Below are 15817 nucleotides of genomic sequence, written 5' to 3' on the forward strand. Positions count from 1 at the left end.
GTCGACGATTACCTGTAAGCAGAGATAAAAATAAACTTTTTATTTTATTAACCGAAAAATTCGACAGAAGCATTATGTTTTCAGATTGTCCGTCCTTCCGTCCGCGATAGGTTTTCGTTACCGCGATAACTTGAGAACGGCTGATGGGATTTTAGTTAAACTTGGTGCAGGTATGTATAATGAGGTAAAGATGAACCGATTCGATTTTGGAGTCACGAGGGTGCAAGGTCAAAGGCCAAAGGTCAGAGGTCATGCTAGGTAAAAATGTTGTTGCCGTGATAACTTATGAACCAGTGATGGGATTCTGACCAAATTTGGTACACTTATGCAGAATGATGTAAAGATGATCCGATTAGATTTTGGGGTCAAGAGGTCAAAGTCTGTAATCGGTATATAACTTGAAAATTGCTGAAGTGATTGAATTCAAACTTAGTACATGTATGTATGATGATGTAAAGATTAACTGAATATAATTTGGGGTCAAGAGGTCAAAGGTGAAAGTGTGTAATAGTTCTACATCTTGAGAATGGCTGCAGTGCTCCAATTCAAACTTGGCGCAGGTATGTGTAATGATGTATAGATTAACTGATTAGACTTTGGTGTCAAGGCTCGGGTTTAAGAATACATACGGCACATGAGCTGTGACATGAAGAAGAGCACAAATCCATAGATTGCTCTCTCAGGGAGAGGAGATGGAGAGTTTTCAGCCATGACCTCGTCGGTGCAATTGTGAACTGCGACAAAAGACAACAGGAACAAAATGAGTGGAAATGTAGAGATGACGAGTCGAAAGGACAGGTGGGGCTGCACAAGGTGGAAAGTATGGAACATAAGATGTTGCTGAAACAGTTTGGTGAGCCGGAAATATCACCTCCTGGGAAAGTTGTGAATCTCAAAGTGGGGGCTTTCAGTAGCACAAACAAAAAAAGTGAACAGATCGAGGCTGCGGCTGCAACTACCATCAAAGTACAAGTTCTTGGTTGATGGGCGAAATCACTCATTCATGTTTTGGCCATCTGGAAGAAAGGCAGACGATGCAAGATTGAAACACATATATTGAAACGTCATCACTTGAGTATGTGTCAATGCATTGAAACAACTGCACTTTACATTCTAAAAATAAAATAATCGACGTCTTAATCTCCAAGCAGGGTTTCACGTTAGCTTGTTTGGCATTCCAAATTGAACGTGTGATGCATGATGCTGGATTCCCACGTTCAAGATTCCATATACTGTACCACCTACTGAAACATAAACAAAGTGACACCGAGCTGCAGACTAGGCTGCAGCTGGGAGGAGTTAAAGGAGTCAACAAAGACTTTAAAATAAGTATGTGCTGCTTTCTTGTTTGATGATAATAGCATGGACAATCCCGATAGGTTTGCATTCAGGTGGAGGAAGAAATTATACCATAGGAATTGATCCGCTTAGTGCGGTGAGAAAGGCGATGGCATCGTTGCGACGTCACTGGTACAAAGAATGCCGGGAAGTGACGGCACTTCCGACAAGCTCAGTGGCTGTGTTTGTCTCACTTAACACACCTGTGTTGTCTCGTGTGTTCATCTGTATATCCATGTGTGAGTGGCAGCTCCACTGCAAGCCTTAGATCCTGTTAAAAATACAACATGAGAAGTTCTAAATGTACACACGAATATACACAGCATCTAGATGGCCTTACTCCATATATTGCCTCCTCCCCCAAAACATAACTATCTTTTCGAGCAGCTTAAATTCCATCACGAATGTCGAATGGGATAGAGTGGATAGACGATCTAGTCATTATACCTGAAAAATAAGGATCAGGGATGAAAGCGGCAGCCAGAATTCTGGAGGAGATAAAACTCATGTCTGTAGGTTGAGGTAAGGGGACAAAGACAAAACTATATACTACTACTTAATCCAAAGGCTTTTCCACAAATATATTTACTCTTTTTGAGCAATTTGTTTACTTTTTCAGTCAAAACCTGCTGAAGATGGGTGAATAACGTAACGATCACGACGACATGATTCCTTCAAAACTAGGCAAGAGCTCTTGGTTCCCAAATGGCAAGAACAGAAGGTCAGGTTTAGGGCTGAACTTGAAAAGTCATGTTTCGTGAAAGTCTGCAAACCATCACTTGGAATGATGAGTGAATAGTCATTGGCAAGATCCACCAAACCAAGATCTCTACTGTGAGATCTATCTACAGTCTACACCATAGATGCTGATGTGCCTTGAAGTCCCCACAAGTTACCAGGTTCCAACCAGTAAAGAATTCCTGATAAAAAGCGTGATTTATAGGAATGTTATCCGTTATACCGTGCACTGTTTACACTCCCGAGGGAGAAGGAAATTCAGAAAAAAAAAAAAATAGATATCTGCGATCACAAAGTGACAATAAAACCACCTTTAGAGGCCATTTTTCCCCACAAGCGGGGGTTGGCCTTTTTCGGGGACCGTGGTTGTTGTTTTTCGGGCCCTTTTTTGAAGCAATGTTTTACGGCCGGATGCCCTTCCTGACGCCAACCCTTTTTGCCACCTTTAACCACAAACAGGGAATTACCAGTGAACTGGTACTCAAAATTAGCCGACCTCGGAAGGATGACAGGCTGAGTCAACCCCCCTGGCGTTAATTCAGCGATCGACCGAGATTCGAACCGAGGATCCGAGGATCCTAAGCCGGCACCCTAGCCACGAGCCCAACACCAGGGATTCAAAGTGACAATGATGGCCATATATTAGTTTTTGGACCGGCATACGATCTTGACCTTCAACATTTAAGGTTAGAGTGTAAATTACGAAAATGCGTCGGTTGACTCAGCCCGTCATCCTACCGAGGTTGGAAAAATTAGTACCGAGAGTCGTCCAACATACTTTCAAGAAAAGTTTGAATTGTAACGAAATGGATAGCAGGGAATTTTTCTCCATAAGAATTAGTGTAATTACAGGGGGACACGTTCCAACACTTAGTTTACGTCCTATGCAACACCACTCAACAAGACTAGCAGTCAAAATATATGTGTGAAACACACAAAACACAAGAATAATTTAAACAAATTTAAAAAAAAACAAACACCTTTTTATTTTACTTACCAACTCTTTGAAGTATTTTATAATGATAATTTAGGAGACTTACTCCTTGAAAAGTTGGCTGATTGGGTGTGCTGGGGGTGGCTGGTGGGAGAGATTAGGAGTAAGCTAGTTGTAGGAGGATGGAGATTCAGGGGCAGGGTCATCAGCTGCCATCTCAACATCTGAAGACCCTGCTTGGCTGTTGCAGCAGTGGCAATCTTCGTTTGGGGGCCAAAAGGTCCTGGTTTTTCCGTGAGTGGTTCAGCTTCCTTCCCCTTTCTAAAGAATACGTTCAACGTTGTCTGCTTACCCAAGCGCATGTTGGCATCATAAGTTTCCTTGTAGCATACCAAGCTGTCATTGATGCTTTGTGCTACCTTTGCAGATCGATCTTGAAGGTTGTTGTTGTTGTTGTTGTTTTGTGTTGCCCCAGTCAGTTCTGGTTGAACAGACCAGCGGCACAGAGATAGCTGATCGATCTCACAGGAGTGACCCAGAGATCCCTCACATCTAAGATGTTGTGTGTGCTCTTGCCTATGTGAAGCCAGGACCTCACCGTCTTCCATGATGTTTTATTGTGTGTGGATAGGCCTGGCAGTGGTTGCAGATGTTGTCAGTGGTGTCGTCAAGTTTGTGTTTGTAGTGTGTAAACGTTGTGGGTGATGTGCACAGCGAAGGCGTGAAAGGTGAACACTAACAGACCTGGGGAGTAGTTTCTCTGTGTCATCGATGGGTGGGGGGGTTTATGCCCAAGATACTGTTTGGGTCCAGGTTCTTTTTTGCGTTTATGGTGATGTGGGTGTGGATGTGGATGTGTTTTTTGTAGTTTCCATTGTTTGGGGGGAGGGGGGAAGGGGTTTTTTTTTTTTTAAATAAACGAAGGATGTCACTGTAGTGTCTTTGTGGTGGAGTTTTAATGTGCCTCGCGGCCTGTGGGTGGTTAGGGTTGGCATTTGCCGTTGCAAAGAACTGTGCACCTCTCCCGTCTAAGTGGTCTTTTATTTTTAGCATTTTTATTTCTGTGTGTAGGCGCTTGATGGGTGTTGTTAATGTGCAACCTGTGATAATGTGAAGGGCTTTGTTTTGTATGGTCTGCAGGGTGTTGAGATGTGTGTTTGATAGGCTGGAGGCCAAAAGTGAGCTGGCATAGTTGCTAACTGATCTAATGAAATGTTGTATATTAGTGATGTTGTTTCTTTGTGGTGTCCGAAGTCTGTGCCCAGGAGTTCCTTAAGTGTGTTCAGCCTGGGTGTGCATGTTTTTTTTAAATGTTTGTGATGTGATCTGAGAAGGACGTGGATATGTTAAAAGTGACGCTGAGTATGTTTGTTTGGTGTACAATACCGGTCAAAAGTTTTAGAACACCTCAATTTTTCCAGTTTTTATCGAAATTTACGCAGTTTAATGTCCAGTGAATAACCTGAAATGGTACAATGGTGCGCAGTAAACTGCTTGAGGTTAAAAAAAGTTTAGGTTAGCAAAAATAGGAAAATAATGTTAATTGCACAGTTATATTGTAAAAAAGGCCTTCTTCAGGGAACAAGTAATGGGTTAAGAACTTACAGCTGTTCTGCAGCAATGTAAGTAAACTATGCCTTGAAAGTTGATGCAAACAATTCCTCCAGGTGTCCCAACCTCTGCTGATTACTTGATGACAAACCCCTGTTTGTATAAAAGCAGTATTGGAACAGACTGTTATTACACCCTCTGAAGCATTATTTGGACAATATTGCACTGCAGGAAGTAGTATATTGGAAACTGGAGGAAACTCTGACAGGAAGAGGTCTGGCAGACCCAAAGCCACAACAGAATCAGAAGACAAGTTTCTGTGAGTCCACAGCTTGCGTGATAGGCGGCTCACAGGACAACAGCTTCAAGCACAGCGTAACACTGGTCAAAGTAAGCAAGTCTCAGTTTGAACTGCGAAGAGAAGACTTCGAGCTGCATGTTTGACAGGTCGAGTGGCAGTAAGAAAACCATTGCTAAGATGGCAAAATAAGAAAAAGAGGCTTGCCTGGGCCATCAAGCACCACCAGTGGACTACTGAAGACTGGAAGAAGGTCTTATGGACCGATGAAGCAAAATTTGAAATCTTTGGTTCATCACGCAGGGTTTTTGTACGCCGTCGAGTACGCGAAAGGATGGTTCCTCAGTGTGTGACACCAACTGTCAAACATGGAGGAGGAAGCATGATGGTCTGGGGCTCTTTTGCTGGATCCAGAGTCGGCGACATGCACAGAGTGACTGGCACCCTGAACCAAAAGGGCTACCACAGCATTTTGCAGCGCCATGCAATACGCTCTGGTATACGCCTAGTTGGTCAGGGGTTCATCCTACAGCAAGATAATGACCCTAAACACACCTCCAGGCTATGTCAAAACTACCTTCGAGGAAAAGAACAGGACGGTAGGCTTCAAATCATGGAATGGCCAGCACAGTCTCCAGACTTAAACCCCATCAAGGTGGTTTGGGGTGAACTGGACAGAAGGGTGAAAGCAAAGCAACCTACAAGTGCAACACATTTGTGGGAACTTCTGCAACAGTGTTGGGGAGAACTTCCCAAACAATATTTGATTTCCATTGTAGAAAGAATGCCACGAGTGTGTTCGGCGGTTATATCTGCAAAAGGTGGCTACTTTGCCGAGTCAAAATTTTAAATTAAATTTTGTTAAACAAAATGATTCTATGATTTCTTTTTTTATCTCCAATTGTTTATTTGTTCTATGCTTAATTTCAGAGTACATCGAGACATTAAACTGCGTAAATTTCAATAAAAATTGGAAAAATTGAGGTGTTCTAAAAGTTTTGACTGGTAGTGTATGTGTGGAATAGGGATGTCGTTCAGTGTGATGTGTGGTGCAGTGCTATGTTCCTTGGTGCAATTTGTTAGTAGAGTGACTTGATTTTGAGGGGGCTAATCTTTTACTTTTTGTACATTTACGGGGCTACTTTTAATCTGTTTGATGGTGAGTCAGGTTTGTAGGGTGCTGAGGAAGGGTTGACGTTGCTATGACTTGAGGTGATGGTTACATCATCCGCATATGAGGGCAATTGTATGTTCTCGGGTGGTTGTGGAATGTCGTGCATGAACAGATCAAAGAGTGTGGGGAAGAGGATTGAGCCTAGAGGGACTCCATTCGGAAAAGTATCGTGTGTGTGATGACATGCCGTTAAAAGTTTCGAATGACTGTCTGCACAATAGGTCGTTGTCCAGCGTTTGGTGGTGTTGTGCATGTTTGTGTTGAGTATTTTGTTTGGAAGAGCTTTGGGAGTGTGTCAAATGCTTTGCTGATATCTACTGTGGTGAGAATGGTGCATTTTGCTGGTTTTCTTTTGTTGAAGCCTTCAAAGGTGTTTTATTTGAGGTTTGTGAGGAGAACGGTGGTGGGGTGGTTTGGTCTGAATCCGTGTTGCGTGTGTGAGAGAGGGATGTGAGGGTTTGTGAGTGCAAATATAAAGCGTTCTGTAACCTTGGAAGAGGTACAAAGTAATGCAATCTTGAAGGTTGTCATGAGCGCTGAACATCTCGATCATCTGCTCAGAGAGGTCTAAATTTTACCTCTGACGGTTTGCGAACTCTCTACCCCCTCCTTCTGAAGGTCTTTGAATAAGCCAACAGCCTTCTCCTGCATGAGACCAAGGCTGATTGGGGTCTTCTTTTTGTTGAGATCATCCAGTCAGGTAGAAAGTCTCCTCTCCACGTTTCCATCACTTTGCTTTGTTGATGAGTTATCTGGAAATTATAGTGCCGAGACATTTCCTGGCTTTTCTTCAAGATCTTGTTGGCATTCTTTAAAATAGTTCGAACAGTCCTTAGCGGCAAACCCCAAGAAAGCGAGCGATAATCGGCTGGTTGTTCACCATTTGTATTTTGTTTCACTTTGTCCAATTTGACATCCAGAGTGGAACTAGGGCATTGCCACTTGCGTGTAGGTTCACCCTTTTCGTTACCACTTCGTTTCCCACTCATTGTTCAACTATTACTGCGGTACATAAAGATAAAAGTACAGTACTGTACAGTACATGGCGACGTTAAGTCTAACAATGCACAGCGTGAGGCAGTCCGAGAGGGAGAGATTGCAAGTGCATCGTGGGGTGGAGCGCTAGTACACAAAACCTTGTGGGGTTGGACACATAGTAACTTGACTTCCGTCGAAAGAACATTAATGCCGGGAATTATCGGTCAATTTTGGATGTATAATGAAAATGTCCATAGTAACTTATGGACTTGTAGGCGAAACGACATACAATGGGGAGACGTATAGTGGGGACCCCCTGTACCAGCTTACTGGAAACGGGGTACTGCATCAGAGGCACAGATGCGCCCCGAGCAATGATGCAACCAGTAGCCACAGACTGTACAAACAAAATAATAATTACTCAAAATCATGAAAATCGGAGGGAAATGATTCAAGTTGTGATCAAAAAGATTACTTATGTTAATTAGGTCACAATCTGAAAAAGTAGGTGAAGGACACATCAAATATCAGGTGCACAACTTCAGTGCAGGTACACCACTATGATGCAAGAACATCTTGGAAGGCCAAACGGTCTTTGCGAATCCATTTTGGCAAAATTGAGCGATGACAAAAATTTGCATTTATTTTCAGAGCACCATTTGACGTTGACCTTTAACCCGGAGGGGTATGATGTAAATAAAGTGTAAAAGGGCCTTACTCTAGTTATCTAGGATATCTAGGAAGAGCAATTTTGTTTTGGCCAAATCGCCTTAGTCGAGTTTTGGTGAAAAATGCTAAAATGTCTATAATTGGGTCTTGACCTTAAAATTATTTAATGGTAAAATAAATTATATCAATCCCACATGCTTTGCATTCACATTATTGATGCAAAATTTCATTCAGAAAGTCTCAACCGGCTCCATGATACAACTCGGGTATTGGCGGTGTCAGAAGAAAGAGAAAACCTAAATGGTGGTTTAGTACACCTTGGGATCAAAGAAACTGAGGCACCAATAAAAATTGAGGGCACCAATTGAAGAAACGGACCCCACAACAGGTATCCTATACAGTACTTTTTATGGAATCTTTAACATGGAAATCCAGCATCACAAACCATGTGTTCAAATAGGAATGCCAAACATGCTAACCCTGAAACCATGCTTAATGAAGAAAACTACTCCTCCAGCCTCTGCCAAACTTTTAATCCTAACACAGGAAAACAATTTTAACTAGAAGGGCACTCGGTAGAGCGCATACTGTTACAGATTCGTCACTTCCGTTGTTGTGGTTTTCATCCACTTGAAATTTGAAACACTTCAAATTTGAACACAGAACTTGAGTCTTGACTAACCAGAGACCGGTTAGGGTATTGAGGGACACAGGAGCACAACAATCTTTGATGCTTGAAGGCATTTTGCCATTGTCAGAGAAGACGACAACTGGTGTTAGTGTTCTTTTACAGGGGGTTGGTGGCTATGTTAAAGCTCCACTTCATGTCATCCATTTAAAGTCTGATTTGGTGTCAGGACCGGTCACCGTAGGTTTACAAGCCACTCTTCCTGTAGAGGGAATCTCTTTTGTTATCGGGAATGATTTGGCCGGTGGTCAAGTTTCTGGTAACCCGATGTTTGTTGAAAAGCCTAGTATGGAAAATAACACCGCACAGTTAGAGCAGGAGATTCGGGGTATCTTTCCATCCTGTGCCGCGACTCGTGCTATGGGTAGGAAGTGCTCTGAAGAGAAGGAGAAGGTACTGACGTCACGCTTTGCACAGGCACGTCTTGTCAAGTACCCAGAAACTAAGTGTCAGCACACACAAGTCATGGATGGAGGCAATGGTGGCAAGCTCTTTGTAGGTGGACTGAACTTCAAAACAAGGGAAGATGTTCTGGACTCTGTCTTCGGCAAATATGGACCACTCTTGGAAGTGTTGCTGATAAAAGACAGGGAGACGCAAAAGTCGAGAGGGTTTGGCTCTGTCACATTTGAAAACACAAAGAACGCCAAAGATGCAGAAAAGGATTTGAATGGCAAGGATTTGGATGGTCGGACCATAACAGTAGAGAAGGCAGGCCATGGGCGTCGAGGGGGCTACAGAGGAGGAAAACGTGGAGGTAGTTTCAGGGGTGGCTATGGCTCCCGGGGGGTGGGAGTAGTAGTTTTGGTGGTGGCCGCAGTCGAGATTACTATGGAGGCTCCCAGAGTTACGGCAGCTTCCGAAGGTATGATTATCAAGGTAGTGGCCGAGAAGGAGACCGCTATTCACGTGACTACAGCGACAAGCGCTCCAACCATGATTATTATGAAAGTTAGGAAGAGTTTGAAGCACTGAATGCTGTGGAGCAGCCGAGCCAAGATTCCTACACTGATTAACCGTGAACTCCACGTTCCTAAAGGCGTCCATGTAGTGAATACGTCCAGGCCTCACCACCCAACCACCATGAAACCTGGCTCTCAGCTTGGCCTCATTCAAAAAGTGCTATAGATTTGCTTTGTTTTGGATTTTTGATCACAACCCTTAACCTTCATTCAAAAAATGAAAAAATAAAAACCAGAGGTTGATGACATGGAGTTTGGCTTTGCAGGAGTTCAACTTGGAAATTGAGCATGTAAAGGGCAGGGACAATGTCGTTGCTGATGCTTTATCCAGAGTGAACTAACTTTGGAAATTTCTATAGGTTGTTTGGAAGTTTTGTTGCTTTATTTTTGGGAAATATTAATTAATTATTGTTGCTCACGTGAATTGATGATTTGGGTGCGAGTTTTACTTTTGTTTGTTAAAAGAGTTGTTGCCTGCAAAGAAAGTTTTCAATATGTTCAAACTTTCTTGAGGGGGGGGAAGTGTTACGGATTCGTCACTTCCGTTGTGGTTTTCATCCACTTGAAACATTTCTGGTTCCATGTACTATGATTGTTTTCAAAAGGTTTATTGTTTATGAACTGTTTTCAAAATTAGAGTTATAAGAAACCGGAAACCGGATCGGGAACCAGACGACGAAGAGGAAGAAGAGAAAAAAAGAAGGCGGAGCGAGTGAAGTCGGACAAGAAGCATAGTTGCTTTGCGGTCTGGAGCGAACGTTGGCGAGCAAGAGTCACGAATGAACTTTGGGTTTCCCAGGAAAGGGATTCCTGCGACAGAGTGGTTATCGCTGTGACAGATTAACCTGCGTGTCAGGTTTTGCGATCGATTCCGGAGAGAATCATCGTCGGGCCGTTACGTCTCGAGAACGGGCCGTCGGTCATTTTGACTCACGCGCTTTGTGCGTCGAGCAAGGTTTCTTTGCTTCGCTTCAGCCTTTGCGCGTCGCGCAAGGTTTTTCTTTGCTTCACATCAGCCGTTTTCACCACATTCAGACGTATCTGGTGTGTGCGTGTGTGCAACGCGGATTTTGAAGGTAAATCTGGGGTCGCCGACTGAGCCGCAGAACGTCCATACCCGAGGGTGTGATTTCCCCGTCGCCTGGAGGGCGCCTTTGGATTTCCCAGTCGCCTGGAGGGCGCCTTTGCACAGCTTTGGCAGCAGGACTGTAACTGCCAACCCAACGGGATTCTGGTCTCGATTAGACATTGATCTGACGATCGCTGGAGCGAATCCACTTTGGCTTGCAGCCGGGAATTAGAGACATTGGGAATCTTCTTCTTTCCGCTCACTTGGAGCACAGTGAGTTATATATTACGAAACTGATGGTACCATCATAGGACATATATTGATTGTACTTTTGATTACTATTATTTTTGTACTGTTATTCTTGTGTGATGTTAATACAATACTTGTTTGTTTGTAACAATTGGTGTGGCTTCACCATTGATCTTTGACATACAGAATAACACATTTCTCTGCCGTGACTCCTCTCGGGGCTTGGAGGTACACCGTGACCAGGGGGTTGGGGAGGAGCACGTAACAGAACCAGTGTTACAAGTCTCACACTTGAACACTTGTGTTCAAGTGTTCGTTTTAACTAGAAGGGCACTCGGTAGAGCGCATACCTCCACCAGGCTGAACAGGTTATATTTTGTATCCCACTGATTGGCTGGATCTGGATTCTGACCGGAACTAAAATCGAACCTGATTGTACTTGTCACACATATAACTCAGACAAATTTTGTTCGAATCCGTCCACAACTTTTTGAGATACAAGCAACGGTACCCGCCTTAAGGGCGGGGCTTCAATTGGGAGGCCCAAATGAAAAGACAAAATATCAGAAATTGAAGGCTTTTTATTTTATTTTAAACGATTTATATAAACATCCGTGAAATCATATCACATGCAAATCATCAGCCTAGCCTTCTTTCTTGCAACAGCTTCCTTGGACGTTTTCATTAATGAAGATTTCCGTTTGGGAGGCATTTTACCGGTTTATCTGAAACGGTACCCCGCCCAGAAACACGTACCAGAGAAAACAAATCGTTTGGGCAATGGGCTCTCCAATATTCGATGTGTTCACGGTTTGAATTACGTAACGTAACGTTTCTGACGATGTTTTCATTGTGACGATGTTTGTGTACACGGTAGTGTTTGATGCGACGGTGTGAACGTAATTTCGTAATGTTTTTCGTTTTTATTTTCGTAATCGTTTAATGAACGTTTAATGAGCGTAAGAATGAGCGTTATGATCATTAAATGAATGAATGAATGCAATGAATACTTCGATGCGAAGCGAAAGACGCCTCAGAGCTGTCACATTCACAATCGCTATGTAGTTTGTACTCCCGATACGTGTTTCCTTCATTGTAAAAACTACCAAGTCAACAGTTAAAAGGATTGTGAGCCGAAAGGTGTTACGGCCTTGGCAAGATAGATTGAGACAGCGATCTGTTAGTTTATACACCGCCCAAATAGCTGTGTGGAATTCTCTCATGTAGAGATTAAACCCACGTCGTTTGAAATTTGGCCGAGGTCATTATTTACTTTTAGTGATGTTTATATACGAATCAAAAAGAAGATAATTGGGTTTGGGTCATTCTTTCCGCATATCTCGTGGGATTGTGAGTTGGAGAGACGACCGTGATGGCGGGGAGGGGGTTGGCATTCTCTCAAGCAGGGATTCAACCCATGTCCTTATAAAAGGTCTTTGTGCGAGGTCATTATTTTTAACTGCGTGTTTTCATTCGTCAGGTTGCAATCGGTGCAGCCGTTTGTGCGGTACCCGGGAAAATAACGTTATACGGGAGTCCAAACCTGAAAATGCTGGAGACCAAAGCTGAAATTGGAAAAACAATATAGCCTATTTTACTCCAGGGGGTCCCAGGATTACCCACCCAAAATATCGTTGCGATCGGTTCAGCCGTTTTTGCGGTACCTTCGAACGGACAGACAGACAGAGAGAGACGGACGGACATTTGGTGAATTATAGCAAGATTGTGCTTTTTATCGTTTTTGGCCCTATCTCTCAATAGTGAAGAATCACAAATTCTAGCATCCGAATCTTCACCAAAATCGAATTCATTCGTCCTGGTAAGACACGAAACCTGTCCATCAAGTTTTGTCCAAATTCATCCATAACTTTTTGAGATATCCTGCTCACAGACAGACAAACAGGGGTAAAACCACAACCTCTGACCATCTTCGGTGGCAGAGGTAATGACCAAAACCAAAACATTGTCAGAAATATCTTAATTAGGCAAATTGAAAACGTTATCTATCTGTTATAGACAATGTATTTCTGCGAATTTGTATTGACACTTGTACGTCCTAAATTCAATACTAAAAAGTTTATGGCACTTTTTAGCAATAAAAAAGAAAAACAAAGCATAGGCCGCCAGGCCAATCGACTAGATTTAAGAAGTATCTAAATAAGAGCACAACTTCCAGATTTCATGCTTGTATCACAATGTGAACGATTGCCCCCAATATTAATAATGGGTGTTAGCCGCCTCCCTTGGTGGATTGTTGGGGATGGGATTGTTGGGGGTGGGATTGTTGGGGGTGGGATTGTTGGAGGTGGGAGGGAGGGGCTCAGGCTGGCAGGATCACCTGGAGGTACTCACAATCGCCTCTAAAATATCTGAACTGTCTGCGATGTCGGCGATAACTCGCTTACTTTTTGCCGACACCGTAGGATCTTTAACGTCCACTATAACTAGCTAATGCCAGCAGCCGGGACGCCCGGCTTAACATTCATCCGATGGGTTTGCGCGCGCACGCACACACACCTCGTTTTTTCATTTCTGTTTCTCACAATTGTCTCTTACACACACACACACACACACACACACACACACACACACACACACACACACACACACACACACACACACACACACACACACACACACACACACACACACACACACACACACCTCGATGAATCGCCCTACCTGTGAAACACCTGGATGATATGGAAAATAAAGGATCAAAATAAAAAAATCCGAGTCAGTATGTCGGTAAAATAATTGTCCATCAAATGTGTAAGGATTTGTCAAACGTAACTTGCTTATTCAGATGCTTTGTGACTTTGTCATCATTGGGAATAATAATCATGAAAGGTGAACTTCAAACTAAAAATAAAGTGAACACGAAAAACAAACTGCAACACTAAGTCTTCTCACCACACACCTCACTCCCGTGTTGCGAAGCTTTCATACGTCGGCTTCATCTTCGTCGTCGTCGTCTTCTTCTTCTTCTTCTTCTTCAGGTTTTTGGGTTTTATTTAGATTTCAGAGCCGCTTGGCTCTATATACGCCACTCAGCAAAACGTGGCCGTCCTAATCAAGAGAGAAGCATTAGTTTCCATTAAAATGTTATAGGGCTTTCCCACTCTCATTTAAAAATCTTAGCACGGCTTTACAGAGTCGAGGGTGCTTCCACGGAGGTATACCTCCGTGGGTGCTTCTGGTTCAACATGCTTAACATTTTTTATGCGACGATATTCGAGAAATTAAAGAAATACTTTTTCACCACAATTTAACTTAAATTAAATATAATGGCGTTGTTTTTGTTATATTTTTGCGATATTTTCGAACTTAGTTCGAATTCCATCGCCCTTGTAATAGTAACTAAATTATTACAAACGGATAGAGTGTTCAGGGGGAGAAATGATCAGTCAAGCTAATAAATATCAGTACACACCCTTAATCGATACCCAGATAGACACAGCGTCTTCCGACGCAAAATCAAATGATACTATGCCATTTGAGAACGAAAAGAGCTAGAATAATAAATCAATGCACAATTGCAATGTATATTTGCTATTTTCAGGACGCAGACAAACTCGTGAGTGCACACGCTGGTATGAAGTCAGTAAGTGCACAGCTGATTATTAAATAAGACCAGTTCTCTTTGTTAATCCAGTTGGCGGTTTATTGCAACTTCAACAATGAACACGGTCTGAAAAACATAACAATGAACATAATGATCAGTAATGATTAAGAATCCTCTGAAGGAACTGCGCTCCAACGCGAGTCGAAAGAATTGACGCGACCAAAGACGGAATTCGCCCGAGTTGCTTTATTGAAACAAAACAGCTCAGGTATTCTGACAAGGCGACAAGCCCGTTTATCGGGCAGCAATATATATACACATTTATGTCGGGAAGTTTGCCCGGCAAAAGCTATACCGGGCATGCCCGGGTGTCAAGGGCGAGCCTTGGAAAGGCGAGTCTGGACCTGCCCGGGCGTGTTTGGCTGCGGCCTGGCAAGTCGAGGCTGGGCGTGCCCGGGCGCTCTGGACGAGCCCTGGAAAGGCGATAGCGGGCATGCCCGGACGCTCTGGGCGAGCCCTGGAAAGGCGATAGCGGGCATGCCCGGACGCTCTGGGCGAGCCCTGAAAAGGCGATAGCGGGCATGCCCGGACGCTCTGGGCGAGCCCTGGAAAGGCGAGAGCGGGCATGCCCGGGAAAGACGAGACCGGGCGTGCCCGGGATGTTCGGGCGTGCCCGGGAACAGTGAGTCCGGGCATGCCCGGGAGAGGCGCGTCTGGCCGTGTTCTGGCCGGTGCAAGGCGATTGTGTGCATCAGCGGTAACCGCTACACACGCCCCTCCAGAATCGACCTGCACCGGCAGGGTCAATTTAAGGGGGGTCCGGATGACCCGGCCGAAGCGACCCCTGGAGGGTCGTGGGGAGGGGTCCGACGTGGTGGTGGGTGGTCGAGCGGGGGGAACTGTGGACGGGGGGCGGCCTCGCCGCGGAGGAAGGGCCAACCGTGGTGGTCGGTCGACGTCCATGTGCGCCGGTTTGAGGCGGTCCACAGAAATCCGGTCCGGCCGGCCGCCGAAGTCGACGATGAAAGACTTGTCGCCCCGTCGCAGGACCCGGAAGGGCCCGTCGTACGGCGGCCGGAGTGGCCCCCGGTGCGCGTCATGACGCACAAAGACGTACTCCGCTGTGCGAAGCGCCGGGGGGACGTAGGACTGGGGGCCACCGTGGCGGGACGTCGGCACGGGGGCAAATCGTCGGGCGGCCTCCTGGAGGTCCGAGCGCTGGCGAGCGGCGGACCAGGGACTGGTAGCGTCGGGCACGAATTCGCCCGGGACGCGGAGCGGCTGGCCGTAGACGAGCTCGGCGGCGGACGCCTGGAGGTCTTCCTTGGGGGCCGTGCGAAGGCCCAAAAGGACCCACGGCAGCCGGTCGGCCCAACCGTCGTCCTGAAGGTCGGCCATGAGTGCGGCCTTCATGGAGCGGTGAAACCGCTCGCACAACCCATTGGCTTGGGGGTGGTAGGCCGTGGTGCGGTGCAGCGTGACCCCCAACGAACGGGCGACCGCGCCCCAAAGCTCAGACGTGAACTGTGGGCCGCGGTCGGACGAGATGTCCGCTGGTGCGCCGAAGCGCGCGACCCAGGTGGCGATGAACGCCTGCGCCACGT

The 15817-nt window shown here is 45.1% G+C and overlaps 1 protein-coding gene across 13 annotated transcripts in view; it reads right to left on the reverse strand.

Moving 5' to 3' along the window:
* PIGP (phosphatidylinositol glycan anchor biosynthesis class P) overlaps window positions 1–13646 on the reverse strand; it is a 30085-nt gene extending 16439 nt beyond the window's left edge. For 4 of the 13 annotated variants that reach the window (XR_013623875.1, XR_013623881.1, XM_068121248.2 and 1 more), the window contains exons 1-4: window positions 13569–13646; window positions 1542–1609; window positions 872–1016; window positions 630–734 (exon numbers count right to left, since the gene is read on the reverse strand). Coding sequence is in view for 5 of the 13 variants with exons in the window: in XM_068121248.2 (XP_067977349.2) it covers window positions 630–734; window positions 872–1001 (235 nt within the window). In the remaining 8 variants the exon portion in view is untranslated. Of the gene's footprint in view, window positions 1–629; window positions 735–871; window positions 1017–1541; window positions 1610–1785; window positions 1849–13561 lie in introns of all 13 variants that reach the window. The other 9 variants (XR_013623876.1, XM_078780643.1, XR_013623882.1 and 6 more) reach the window with 7 other exon arrangements.
* Window positions 13647–15817: the final 2171 nt, after the last annotated feature.

Source organism: Myxine glutinosa, chromosome 6 (genome assembly GCF_964187855.1).
Source record: "Myxine glutinosa chromosome 6, kmMyxGlut1.1, whole genome shotgun sequence".
Taxonomy (NCBI): domain Eukaryota; kingdom Metazoa; phylum Chordata; class Myxini; order Myxiniformes; family Myxinidae; genus Myxine; species Myxine glutinosa.